At 46.4% G+C, this 14,345-nt stretch overlaps 1 protein-coding gene across 3 annotated transcripts in view; it reads left to right on the top strand.

The window, feature by feature from the left end:
• The first annotated feature begins 262 nt into the window (after positions 1-262).
• The window catches only part of TMEM184B (transmembrane protein 184B), a 30,673-nt gene continuing 16,590 nt past the window's right edge, over positions 263-14,345 (top strand). The window contains exons 1-2 of one of the 3 annotated variants that reach the window (XM_080393801.1): positions 263-496; positions 13,453-13,712. In XM_080393801.1, coding sequence (XP_080249927.1) covers positions 13,512-13,712 — 201 coding nt within the window. In that variant the 5' untranslated portion in view covers positions 263-496; positions 13,453-13,511. Of the gene's footprint in view, positions 497-6,838; positions 6,975-13,452; positions 13,713-14,345 lie in introns of those variants that run through there. The other 2 variants (XM_080393803.1, XM_080393802.1) reach the window with 2 other exon arrangements.

The following is a 14,345-nucleotide window of genomic DNA, read 5'->3' as shown; positions in this document are numbered from 1 at the left end:
GGAAACCGTCTCAGAGGTAGAGGTGGAAATCTGCCTGGGGGGATCTTCCTGGGCACAGCGCAGCCCTTAACCGGCCCCGGGAGGGGGAAGAGCTGCTGGGGCGCTGGAAACCCCAGCCGCCCGGCTCAGGGAAACGCGGGTCGCTGCAGCAACCGAGCCCAGCCACGCACACCGGCCGAGCGCCGGCACCGCCCCTTTAAGAGCTGGGCGGTTACGTCACCCAGCTCTCCCGCTGCCCCGCCCCCGCCCGCGCGCGGAGTGGGCGGGGCGTGCCGTACCATGCGCAGGCGCGGAGGGCCGGGGTGGGCCCGGCGTCGCCATGGGCTCCTGAGGCCCGCAGCGCCCCCGCGCCGGTGCCGGCGCCCGCCCGCCCGCGGGGCAGCGGGGCAGGGCCCGACCCGACCGGATCCGACCCGACCTGACCCCTCCTCACCCTCACGGGCCGACCCCAGCCCAGCCCAGCCCAGCCCCGCCCCGCCCGCCCGCCCGCCGGGAGGTAAGACGTGGCGGGGGCAGGGGGGCCGGGGCGCGGGGCGGGCCTGAGGGGCCGCGCTGGCGGGGGGGGCGGGGGGGTGCTCGCCGAGACCCCCACAAAGGCCTTACGCACCGCTTCGGCCTGGCGTGGTCGCGACCTCCGCCCCCCCGCCCAGCCCCCCTAATCCTACCTCCTCCCGTTCCCCGGCGTGGCTTGCACGATCCCCGCGGTGCGGCCCCCCCAGCCCCCCTACCCATTCTCCCGGTGTGCCGCCTCCCTTCCCCTCCGTGCAGCCCCCGCCACTGCCCCTCGACGCAGGCGGCCACCCCCGGCCTCTCCCCACCACCCGCTGTCCTCCTGCCTGGCCTCCATGCACACACACGCACCATCCCGCGCCTCCCCACAAGCTCCCATGCAGCCCCCCGCGCCGCCCACATAATTCCCCCCCTCCTCTCAGCATGTCCCTGCTGCAGCCCACCCGGCCTCCCCATGCCCCATCCCTGCCCCTGGTGCTGTCACACTTCTCAGTGGTGCTGGGTGGGTGTCACTGTCTGCGAGGGTGTGTTCGGCCGCAGCTGGGCTGGGAGCACGGTAGACCCAAGCAGGGTGGTGGGCACTGGGTTTGTGTTTGCTGTGCCTCCTCTGGTTCAGGCTGAATGGACTAACGGGCAGACACCGTGTGTATGTACGTGTGCTGATGTGGTAGGTGAGGAGGCTGTTACGGGCCCTGTGTGCTCCGGTAGTGCAGCTGAGTTGTGATGGGTCTTGTTTGGACGCTCACAGTGCCTTGAAATTTCAGTTGCACCGCGAAGGCTAATTCTATCTTGGGAACTGCAACGCGTAGTGGAAAGAGGGCTTTGGAAGAACATGTGAGTGACTGAATTCTGATGAATTGTGCTCCAGAAAAGGGACTGGAGTGGTTTCAGAGACAGCTCTATCAAAGCTGCCTGGAACACTGTGAAGCTGTCAAGAGGAGGAGGAGTGGGAAATGTAGAGGAAATACTGAAGATGGTTCCTGCTTACAGAAAGTTTGAAACTGTTTTTGCAGTGTAAGGGGCTCAAACAGGAGTTATTGTTGAAGACATAGGCAGGCTTCCCTAGAGAGGAGACTGTTTACCTCCATTAAAGTGAAAAATAGAAGGTATTGATCAATAATAGGGCAAAGGCTAATAGGATGAATAGAAATGTCTATTTCCTGTCCTGCAAGAAAAAGACAACAGTCGATGAAAATGTGATAAAGCATACATCCCACTAAAAGAGACTTGGCTTTTTTAACATAATAGTTAACTGTTCTTTTGAACTTAAACTTGCTGGAAGTTACCCTTGAGTCTAAAAGCCTAGCAGCCTCCCTGAAAGGGACCAGAGATTTCTCTAGAAATGTTTGTGTTTTTCAGGTTTCTAATACTACAGGTTTGTATTTATGTGGTGCTTTTGGAAGAAATAAACTCTCACACTTTTAGGATATTGACTAAGTACTAAACAATAGGCTTTAGGGCGAGCTTTTCTTAGGGTGAAGGTATTCCACAAAGACCAACTTCAGGCTTTTTTTTTCACCATTGTCGCCCCCAAAAATGGGCTTCAAGTCTGCTCTGGTCCAGTGGAGCAATTTTGAAGTCCTTAATACTGCCATTGGTATGGTTGTGCTGTAAACCTTAAATGGCACGTGTGCAGCAGCTGGCTGGCTGTCTCTGCACCTAGGGCAGAAGTGATTCGGTCTTGCTGTAAAATGATCGGGAAAGCATTGCTACCGAAGTCAGTGTTTCTAACCAGTTTGGTGGTGTGGGAAGATGTTTTTCTTTGTGTTCTGCTCAGGTCTCTACAATCAGTTTAGATTGCTGAATGGGTTGTGTTTTGGTAATGTGGGGCAAGGGGAAGAACACCTCCCAGTCATTCAGGCATCTGTTGTATTTTTATTTGTCTGTCTCCTTGGGACATGTGGCAGTTCGAAGGGGAGGTTCTTAAACATGCACAAGCTGGTCAGAAAATAAAGTTCAACGTGACTAGCTGGTTTGGCATAACAAAAGCATTCTGAGCTGGCTGGTTTCTAACAATTTGACAGAATCCAGCTAGAAATCTGCCTTGTTCTCTGTCAGCTTGTTTGCCTGTTTGCTGGTAGCAGGCTGGGAGATGAACTTTTGCAGTTTGCAGTTGTGGGATTAGGGTTCTTTTCTTCTTGTGCATAAAGGAGGGGTGGGTTGTTTTTTTCCCTCAACTCATAATTAAAATAACTTTCAAAACACCTCCCCCCCAAATGTCAGTGCCTTTCTCTACCCAGTTTCTACTGTTAGCTAAAACATCTAATAATCATGTTCTGACTTAAGACAACAACCCTTCATCCCTCCTCCCCTCCTGTTTAATTGGCTTATGTTTGCAGCGATGAAGATGAGCTCTTGCCTGCTCCTTCTAGAGCAGAAATGCCAGTTTCATTTTCCAGCAGCTCAAAGGATGTCTTTGAGCACTTCCAGCAATGGCTGGTGGGAGCAGTAAATTCCTCAGGAGGTGTTTGTGATTTGGTCTTAGCTGCTTCAAGAGTGTTACATTGTTCAGAGTATTGAAGGCTGGGGTTCAATAGGAAGTTGCAAGTCAGACTTGCTGATTCTGGAGGGCCACTGCTGTGACTAGTTTTCACAGGGTTTCCAGGCTAAAACTGAGGAAACCAAGGATGTAAAGCAGCAGTGAATGTACAGGTTCGGCTGTCTGCAGAATCAAGAGAATAGTACAGCCTCTGAGAGAAATTGTACTTGACCATTGCACGGTAGAGCTCTCCTAGCATAGGACTGCGGCTAGCTATCTGCGTAACAAAGCTGCTGTGTGTTACTGAACAGCCAGGGCTGGGGGAAGAAGCTTTTCTCTCTTTTAGAGCTTGTGACTGATTGCACTCGCTGAGGCCCTGGAAAATTGAGGTGTTGTAGAGAATAGTGTTGTGTTTGAGTTGTGTGTGCTGACTTGCCCATCTGTTTGCTTGAAGTGGGGTGTGTGTGTTGTATGTGCTGTTCTTGCTTCTTCCCAAACCTCTTGCGGTTTGCTTTCTTGTGGTGGAACAGTGGTTTCCTGCCAAGACATTACAACCTACCAGAACACTTGGGACTCTGAAAGCCGTTTGACACTGTGATGAGAGAGATTAAAACACTTATTTAGAATAACTGCAAAATATGATAGAGCTTGGACTGGAAATACCCTTTTGAAAAGATGTTTGTTGGTGGTTTGGGGGTTTTTTTTCTTTCTTTTTTTCCTCCCTCATGGACTACTTTGGGAGAGAGCAACTGGACATGTTTTCAGAGAAGCAATTCCCCAGGAAGGTTTTAGAGTTTAAAATCTGCCAGCTAAAGCAGTGAGTTGCAGCCAGCCTCCAGGAGTCTCACCTCTGAGTCTTCCACCTCTAGGAAGAGGCAGGGGACTGGATGTACTTGCGTATAGCCAGGTTCTCTCTAGTCTTTGAAAATCAGCTCAACCTCGATGGGGCTTTTGTTTGTGGTTGTGTAAGGAACATGTCCGGGAAGGCAACAGAGCAAGCTGTGTCCAGGGAAAATGCAGTGTATAGGCAAGTTGCCCAGGAACTGTGCTATATCTGAGTGTGACCACATCTTTATAGCCCCTGAGGGGCATAATTTAAAGGAAATCTGAAGAGGGAAATAACTTACGTGCAGCATTTAATGTCCTTTAACCCATAGAGTATCTGGATGTTTGTCTCCCCACGCTCAAGTCTATCTCTGGACTGAAATGATAGGAATATGGCTGTTACTGTTGTACAGTCACAGTCCCTGGGAGTCTGATGATATTGAAAGGATCAGCTATTTGAGGGCATTGTATAATGGAGAGCGACCAAGAGCATAGAGGGATGGTGTCACAGCCTCTAATTTTTTGTTTAACCTGAAAATGTTCCTCTCTGCATGGGTATGTTGTACATCTGTCCCCAGTCAACTCTGTGGCAAAAAGGTAGAAAAAGGTCTCTCTGGTTCTACAAAGAAAATGACTGTAACATGTTATGTAGTGCAGCAGTAAGGCTTCGAGTAGGAGATGAGATAATACCTTAAAAGCTGACCTTGCCGGCCCAGCGTTCCCTCCCCAGGTTACAAAGTATGACATGGATGCTATTGGAGGCTGCTGAGCTGATTGCCTGGGAGCATGCAGTTGCCTGGTCATCACAGATGCAGCCCATGCAGCAGTAACGTTAAGTAGCTATGCCTCTGTCCAAGTCACTTAAAATGAACCTGGACAGGCCAGTCACCTGAGGAGGCAGATTAGAAAAGAGTGAATTTCTCTCCATGGCTCACCACATCTTGTCTCCTTCTTGCCAGCTTTGCTAGGAGAGGCTGGTTAGTGGTGGGTAAAGCTATTTGCAGCTAATTGTCCCATGGGAGCTGGGAGTGTCCTCTGTCCTCCATACTCTGCTGAATTTCAGACTTTCTTTCCCCTGTCTCAATGGCTTTGTGATGGCACTGATTTTACAGCAGTTTTAAGCTAGAAGTTAATCCTATAAATTCCCATTTAGACAACTTCATCCAACTGGGTAATGTAATGTTACGGTGTCTGGAAAAATTGTGTTGCATTTTTATCTTTTTTTTTTTTTAAGTGCACACCTGATGTGCCCCTTTATGTACAGAAAAAAATGCATGGCTGTTGCTGACTTCACAGACAGAGGGGGAGGATTTCAGAATCACCTTGAACTGTTTTAGTAGCTGTTGGCATCTGTCAGCTTCTGACAGTATTGGTGACTTCTCTGCAAACCTCTGTGGTCAGCTTCAGTGCTGCGTCAGGAAAGGGTGAGCAGCTTCTAGCCACTCTTGGGATGTAGGTAGCCTTTGGAAGAGGATGCTGAGCAAGGTTTTCCCCTCTGATGCTGTTTCTACTTGCTGTGCTTTAGCCAGCAAGGGTGAGAATGGTTTCTTCCCCCAAGCACTGCTCTCAGCCTGCGAGCTTCCAGAGGTAACTTTCCTGTAAGGGAAGTGCTGTATCTGTGCTCGTTCTCTAACTAGCAAAGCTGTAATGCTGATGTATCTAGGGCTTGGCATTTCTGTGTGGGGAGGAACTCTCCTCTCCCAGGAGTCCAGGAATACAGAGCTCCTAATTCTGTTTTTAGAAGTTTGAATCTGTAGGGGTTTTGTTTTTCTTGATGGAGTAGCAGGGCAGGAGAGAAGTGTGGAGGGGTCAGTGTTGAACAGGAGTGATGAAATCAGGAGTTGGTGATTTTGGGGAATTAAGAAGAGGATGCATGTATCTCATGTCCAGAATTAAAAACAAACAAACAACCCAGCAACAACCCAGAAACAAAAATAAGCAGATCAGATGTTATCTTAGCAATAACAGGATGGCTTCATAGTGAGTGGCTTTGGGTGCTTTGTTGAGAATCACTGGTTTTACTTCTGCAGTGCTCATCACTGCTATGTATTTGCATTGGAGAATAATTGCTAGGGAAGTCAGATGTGCCATCTGCCTCATATGCATCGCTGCACAGTTGCCTAGGCTTGTGATAAGATGTCTGACTTATTCCAGCACATTTACTTACTGAATTTAAATATGGATCTGATCTGATAGATTCTGTATGTTGCATTCTATGTGAAAAGGTATGTTCCAATATAAAAAAACCCTCCCATCATGCGTGGCTGCCATGAGTTCAGTGGCTTTTGATCCTGCTGTAGAGTTTGAATTCTGGTTCTTCTTAGAGTAACTGTATACCCTGTGGCAACTTTAAAACTGTTGTCTCCTCTGTCTTGGCCCTCAGAGGTGGCAAAGGGTGAATGCAAGCGGTGGTAGAATAAGTTCTGATTTGACTTTGTTCCTGAGAATTTGGAAAATGAAATGCAAACTTCCTCTGTCATGCCGGACATAAGTGTTTACAGCACATCCTTTTTCTTGTTGTCTCTTTCTCCCCTGCCAGTTGCAGAATATCTTTGTAGTCTTTCTGTGTTTCTCCCCTGGGAGCAGAGGGCTGGACTGGTTTGTGTGGAGTGGGATTGCTGGGAATATGGGAAAGGGAAGCAGCGCATGGCCCAAGTGTGCTTGATCCCGCTCTCAAAGGAGCGGTTGGAAGGTTAGGGGACATCCCTTCTCCTTCTCTCCCTCCCTCTTTCTCTGTTTTCCCTAGCCCCTTCCAAAAAAGGGACTGGATGTTGGATGTTGACCTATCACAAAAGTGGGTCAGTCCAACAAAAAAACAAAACAAAACAAAAAACCAAAAAGCTCCCCCAAAAAACAAGAGGAGGAGGATGGGGGGAGGAGGGCTGTGTGACTACAGCGAGACAACAAAAATTAATAGAGCAGAAAACTCTGGAATGAAGAGTGCATGGCTCAGGGTAAAAGGGTTTTATTGTTGATTCTGGGTTTTTAAATGGGTGCATGGGGAAGGGAAGCTGCTTTCTCTTTGGGTGACTGTGTGTGGATTGGCAAAATGGGTGGGGGCTGTGTGAGCTGGGAGTGGAGAAGAATCCTGTGGTATTCTCAGTGTTTAATTTCCTTAAAAAGAGAAAAGAAGTTGCATGGCCTTTTTGAAGGTTAAATTGTACGCATGGTATGATCTTATGTATATGTAGGTATTGGATCATCTCTTGAATATGGCTTAGTGGGTGTGTACCTTGCTCTGTGGTTTAGTCCTTCTAGGTGCCTGACTCCTCTACCTTCTACTTCTGAGGCTAATGGTCTTTCTGCACCGCTTGTGCTGACACTACTGTTTTTATGTCCCAGTGACACTTTTCTCTTGTTTCACTGACTGTACTGACAGCTGTTTTGAAAATTGTGACTGGGCAAAATGTCTTCAGCATTCAGACTGCTTATTCCTCTGGAGACCTAACGTTGTGAAGAACTGCATTTGGATGTGAATTTGTTGTGCAGAGAGAGAAGTGCATTAAGCTGATATGAAGTGCAGTAACTGTAGATTCAATCACTGTGTTTTGTAAATCTGGTCAAATGCCTGTCTTCTAGCTGAGTTATGTGTGTGTGCCTGTGTATGAAGTGCATATTGTGGGGTGACTTTCGCTGACTTGACATTAAGAAAGCTTTGCCCACTATGAATAGCAAAATGTAAATGAGTTGCACTAGTAAAAATTGCATGTTGGGTCACACACTTAACTCACTGCTTGTTTCAGAAGTGCTGCTGGAGAGCTTAAAAATGCACTGTTGGGGCCTTTTCATGTCTCATAGCTACGTAAACTAGATGCCAACCTAGAAAGCAAAAGCAGTTTAAGAGGTAATACATTTTAAAGCGTTTGATTTTCTTTTGTTGCTATCACTGATTTGAGCTGCACCAGTGACACTCTTACTATACAATGTTATTTTGTCCTGACTCTCTACCTTTTCCCAAATCAGCTGGTGATGCTATGTCTTTGTGGATTGAAAAGACCTTAAACCAACTATTAATTTGCAATATATGCTTAACACAAAGGAAAGAGCTGATCCCAGTTGGCAATTCTAGGCATTCTTAAAATAGTCTAAAATAAGCCTTGAACCATTTTGTCCTGTGTGTTTGTACACCTTGTTAAGCCTAGGGGACATTCTGAAAACCATGAAGCTCCTGCTTTCACTAATGCAGAGCTCTTGTTTGTGTCCTAATAGGTGCAGAAAATTCAGACTATGTCATCCACTGCATGGCACTTCTGCTTGCGTCTTTTTGTGTCCAGAATCAGGATAATTTAATGGAAAAACTGTTGGAGGAATAAGAATTTAAGAGGGGAGCAGGAAATGGTTTTGTGGTATGTTAACATAAACAAAGTTCAGCATGGTGGATATTTAAAACTACAGTAAGTGTGGAGTAGGTTTTAAGGAGGAGCAATTTCTTGCTTCATAGCTTTCCAGGAGAACCTTGCAGCAAGGTCCTGCGTGTTTTGTTGTATCATGTCTTGTACAGCAGAAGGAGGCTTAGCTATTAAGACTCTTTCATGGGATAGCTTTGTGTATCATTCTTTGCTCCCTCAGCAGTTTAGAAATTAAATACTTTAGCCTTGGAGGAGATGATCTATTTTAAAAACAGTTTGTATGTGCAGATGGCAGAGAATGGCTTTCATTTCATTTGGGGTTCTTTTCCTACTGCCACCAGGGCAAAGCAATTGCATTGTCACCAACAGCACAACGGAGCAGGTCTTGCTTGGAGCAGGCAGCCCACTCCTCCTTTACTAGACTCTGTGATTGAATATGTGTTCAGAACTGAAGGACCAAGCTTTAACATTTCTTCCCTCCTCTTACCCCACTTCTGTTGTGTCAGACATGGGGTTTATGTTTTTATGTTTGTTTATGTTATGTAGAAATAGCTCCTTGTCACTGGTAACGTTTTCCATGCCTTTATGCAAGCCCAGAACTGAAGATTCTTGTTTTCACTTATGCCATATCCCTTTGGTTTATTGTTCTGATTTTATTTTCAGTGGAAGAAGCTGCCATGTTAATGTTAGAGACAGAAGGCCTGTTTCCAAAAGGTACAGGAATGGCAATCTGCTCCTGATCGAGAATTACTGTGCTGCTGTATTTCTGTGGATGCAGGCCCTGTGGACACATCCCCACTAGCTTTACATCAGTGTGGTGTCTCTAACAGAACTGCTCCCCATGCAGGTTGGAGCCCCTTCCCTATCAAGAATCTCAGTTACAGTGGTTTGCATCTCTAGGTTTTTATCAGGATAGTTATCTTGATAAAAATAGCACATGCTTTGCTTTACTTTCTTTTCTCCTCCTTGCACTGAGAGCAGACTCAAGTAGTCCTAAAGTGCTTTCAGAAGATCTGTTAGCTAAGTTTAAGTCAGTAGTAGGTTGGTGTTTAAGCTAATGCCCTAGCAGTACAAGGTCTTGTCTTGCTCTAATGTGTGTAACTTGTAATGGCACCTGGGCAGGAACACATTGCAGCTTGTTGGGAATGGGGGTGTCATCTCTGCCTTCGGTGTTTGGGGTTGTTGGGCTACACTAGGGCTGTGTGAGGTCTATACCCATGTAGAGGAATCTTACCAGCTGATCCAAGTTTCCTGTGGCCATCTTGAAATACATCTAAGCCCGTGTCCGAAAGCCCTGTGCGTTTACCCAGATGTACTCTTCTGTCTGTGTGTTTCCAGTTTCCAAAGTTTGGTGCTTTTCCTGGCTCTCCGTTCTCCTGGTCCTGAGACATGCTATATTGCAGGTTACCTGCGGGGGGGGCACGGTAGTCAGCTGGAGACGGGGGAAGCTTCAAGAGTGAAATTTAGAAGTGTTGAAATGTTTTCCTTTGGTATAATCGGCAGAACCCTCCGTTAGAGGGAGAGCAAGTATGCAAGTGACTTTACTCTCTCTTGAAATGGAAGCAATAAGGTGCAGGTGAAAGAGATGGGCAGAGAAAAAAGGATATGGCAGATGAGTAAGGAACTCTTTTAACATTTCTCATGCATTAGATTGGTTTGGTTTGTACTACATTGGTAATTCAAGTTTCCAAATGCCCCTAATTTGCCATATGGTCATGTCAAGTACCATGGTTTGGTACCTCACAGTGCTGGGAACTGTACAGGCAGAGAACAAAAAGATGGTTGTCCCAAGGAGCTTAAAATGCACAAGAAACAACAGAGAGATATAGCCAGATGGGAGGAGTACACAGAAAAGAGATCACAGCTAGTAGCCTAAATGTTGTCAGGTTGTTGCACAGCTGGAGTAGCAAAGTGGGAGACTGGAGAAGATCGAGGTGAATATGAAATAGCTTTGTGGCTGCTGGAAAAGGCATTTTTCTCTGGACGTGAGATGAAGCAGGAAGGTATGTGTTGTGGCACTGACACTGGGGTGCGATGGAGGTAGGTGTCCAAGAAACAAGTATCAAAATGCATTTACTGTGTCAGGTAAGAGGGAAGCTACTTACACCAGGGTGCTCAATCTGTAGCTTGTCAAGGCAGCGTGTTTGCTGTGATGTGCTCTGAGGCACCACCTTTGCTGGAAGCCTGTTCTAATGATGTGCTGGGCTTGCGTCCCATTGCACAGTAAGGAAGAGGCATCTTGGAGACAAGGCCTGTTAAGAGTTGCCATAGCCCACCCTCATGTTTTTCTTTTTAACAAGACAAAAGAGGAGCTAGCAGACTCTGGGCTGGTGTTGGTAAATGAGTCGGAATCCACTTACCTGGTTAAGGTTCCAATCATCCATGCTATTACCTATTTTTTAAATATAGTACAGAATTGCTCTTACAGTGTCAGCTTATTGCGTACAGTGGTGTTTCATAATAGCTTTGTGCACTGCTTATACCTGTCACTGTGGCAATGCTATATGGGACTTCAGGAGATTAGAAGGGATAATTTGGAAGGTGTATGTTAGTTCGGCAGATTTGTGAGTACAGTGTTCCTTCGTGTTTCACTAGCAAGGAAAATTAACTGGAAGCTGATGTTTACAACCAATAAAAAGTATCACGCAATTAATAAGTTGTCTTTGGGGGCAACCCTGAGAAGCAGAGAGGGTTGTTTGTGGAGTGAGGTTTGGGGTAGGAAAAGTGGAGCCCTATTAAGAAAGTTTGTGTGTTTTCTTTCAGAACACAGGGCTGGAAAGAGTTATTAGTTTCAATAGCTGTGTGAATTAGAGGGGATTAGGTGAAGAATGATGCGTAATCATGTAATTAATGACAGTTGATGTATAATCACAAGGGGGCAGTGTTAAGGTTACATACACAGCTTGAACTTGTAAGTAAGTGTCCTTGCTTCTGAATACATGACCCTTGTCACATCAAAATGCTTGTTGATCACTTTTTGCTGCTTCAGCTTCTTCTAAAATGACTGTAGAGAAGCAGAGGAATTCCCTTTCAGATCTTCAGTTCTGCTGATGTTACTGGCACTACATTTGGGTCTGTGCTATCAATGTGGTTTGATTAGCTCAAATGTAGAGCTCCAGGATCTGTCCCTTCTGCCACTGGTGGTCTGCAGTAGAGATCCTCTCCCCCATGAACTTTAGGAAGGGCTTAGCAGCTTCCTCTCTTGCATAACTCCCAAAGTGCACTGGGATGTGCAGGATTGCAGCTGGCTGGAGTTTATTTAGAGCTAGGTTAACCACAGGTGCATCTGCTCTGATTTCATTTGAGATGTGCCCTTTGTGAGTTTAGTGGAAACACTCTCAGCACTGTGAGTGTCCAGTCACTTTAGACGTCACTTGGGTAGAAATCCCTTTCTTCTCAAAGCATAAAAGCCTTGCTACCTTGTGACATCTCCATCCAGCCTTTGTCTGCCCAAATTTTTAGATACAGATAATGTGATGTGTGTGTATGCTATGAAACTCAAAACAATTAAGTTTTGTGTGCTGATCAGGACTGGAAGGGAATTACTCTTCAGTATGTGCAGTTATGGAAAGCTGTAACTCAGAGCAGGGATATTTTGGAAAAAGAATGGCTGGAAAGAGCAAAGAAAAGCCAAGTCTGGTAATTGTTTTGTAAATTAAACCATAACAGTTGTGCAGCTCCCTCTATAGTAAGATAATACCTGCTTAAACAGATCTGGATATTTCCGGGATTTGTATTTGTTCTCTTCCCCCTCAGGAAGCAAGCAGAAATGAGGTGGAGTGTGGTGTAAGTACCATCAGAGTGCTGCACGCCACTGGTGCAAGTGTGTGGTTTGGAAAAGCATGTGCTGGAGGAGCCATTTGCGCACCTCAGTGTGCATGTGGAAGTGATTTGCTTCTGGCCCTCTGCTTTTACTGGGTGCTTGTTCCCCGATTTGCGCTGTGGCTTTGGGTGAACCAAGGCTGGGGCAGTTCATCTGCAGGTATGTGTTCTCTTTCGTGTTCTGCTGTGACCTGTCAGTAAATGACATACACGTCCTTCCCTGCTGCAGCTGTAAGCTGTGGCAATGGACTGTTGGCTTTTCTAAGGTCCTTTCCGTCTGCTGATCTTAAAGGCTTGTGTGAGAGCTACGTCTTGCACTTTTACAGAAAGGGTATCCCAAAAACTATTAGGAGATTATTGGGAGGTGGCAGTATGAAGCTGTTCCTCTTGATAACCCTGTCTTTACTACAACCACATCAGAAACAGCTCTTCTAGTGGGTAGAACCAACGGCTGCCTGCTTGGGATCTTGGTTTAAGTGGATTATCTTCCTCCAATCCGAACGTCACATTAGAACCTGCTTACAACCAAATTGAAAATAATAGCCGCTTTAGATCTTAGACCTTCAAGAATTTGTTCCATTAAAAGAAAATAGCTTTTCATCCACAAAATGACCAAGGGTCATGCTGCTTTGAAATCTTGCATATCCTTGTGTTCTGGGTATGTTTTCATGGGTCAACTGGCTTTTAAAAGCCAATCAGGTTAAACTCACATCACGTAGAAAACAATGCTAAGTTAGAATGAATGACAGGCTGGCTAAGTGTACCATGTCATGCAGTGTTTGGTAAAAGTATCACTTTCGTGTTCTTCTAGTGAGGAGAGCTTTCAGAGCATATCCTTCCAATGAAGGTGCTTTGGATTCAGTTTGGATTTGGGTTGAGTATGGATTTCAAAATGGCAGTAGGGGAGCACGGATTGTTTGCTGGAGGAATAAGGATGCTCTTCTTTCCCCCTTGCTGTGCAGTGACACTTTGTGGTACATATTCTTGTTGCCTGCTGCTGCTTGTTCCACTGCCTTCAAGATGAAACCATAAGACTAAGACTCTGGCAGGCTAACCGTAAGACTAGGAGACAGCAGAATAGTCAGTGCTTTTGTGAAAAGTAGAGCTGTTAACTTAGGTGTGCCCATCATCTTCCAGTATGGATGATTTAGATACTTCATTCTGGTCTCAGGTGAATGCTGTGTTCATCTTGTTCTAAAATGTTTTTATTGCAGAAGGGTGGTGACAACGGCGGTGGCAGTGTTTCATGATCTTGGGGAGGCTGTGTTGAGTGGTAGAGAGGTTCCTGAGTACCACATGATTTGTTGTATCATGAGGGGTGGCAGTGGCAGGCTTTTCCAGGTCCTGTTTGTAAAGCATGTGAGCAGCCTGGTGAAAGGCATGTGAGAGATGTAAAGTACTGTCACTGTTATGCTCCTGAGTCATTTCAGCCTGGTTCAGTTGCTTTTTGGTTCTCTTCCTTGACAGGTCTTGGCTTGTGGGTGGCTCTTTAGAATCCCAACTGGAACGTCACACCAGAAAGCACCATGATAGTGATGACTGACGTCACTGTGGCCCCCAGATTGGGGTCAGCTGCCACCACTCCAGCTGTGGCTCCCAACTTCTCCTGGATGCCGGAGGATGGCAGCCCCACAGCTGTGGAGCAGCCAATATTCCTCATGACCACTGCTGCTCAGGCTATCTCAGGTTTCTTTGTGTGGACAGCTTTGCTCATCACCTGCCATCAGGTAAAACCCTGTCACTCATACTTCTCACCCTTTTCCGCACGTGGAGGAACACATTTGATCCCCTGGCATAACTCTGACAGATACAACTGTGTGATGGGGATTTGCAGACTCTGGAGTGGTACTGGAACCTCTTATTTGGGGTCTAATTTTTTATCTGTGCTGATCAAGGTGGTGACTTTTATATGAAGGCCTTTTTACACCCAGGTCCAGACTGTTTCCATAGTGTGAACTGAGAGAAAGCAAACTCCTTAAAACTAGCAGGCATAAAACATTTGGCCATCTCTTGAGTGTTTGCAGAAAGGTGTGTTATCTCAAGCCATCCTTTCCCAAGTCTTGTAGCTGAACCTAGCAATTTTGTTATTGTGTCAGCTGTTAGCTGAATGATCGTGGTCATCTGTTGTTTGACATACCTCCTTTGATCTCCTGTGCCAGTGGATTCCACAAGCTGAACTCCACTGCAGAAAGGAGTAGCAGGAAATGTTTTATTTTAATTTTTTCCCCTCCCCTCTTTCTGAGGCAGGTGTCCTGGGAGCCAGAACAAGTCAAACCCTGCATCCTGTTCCCTACCTCTCTTTCATGCGGTTGTCATGTGAACTGAAAAACACAGTGGGGAACCACAAGCCTTGTTATTTA

The sequence above is a fragment of the Falco punctatus genome (assembly GCF_963210335.1).
Source record: "Falco punctatus genome assembly, chromosome: 6".
NCBI classification, from domain to species: domain Eukaryota; kingdom Metazoa; phylum Chordata; class Aves; order Falconiformes; family Falconidae; genus Falco; species Falco punctatus.
The sequence above is the reverse complement of the archived record's forward strand: the minus strand, read 5'-3'. Positions and strand labels throughout refer to the sequence as shown.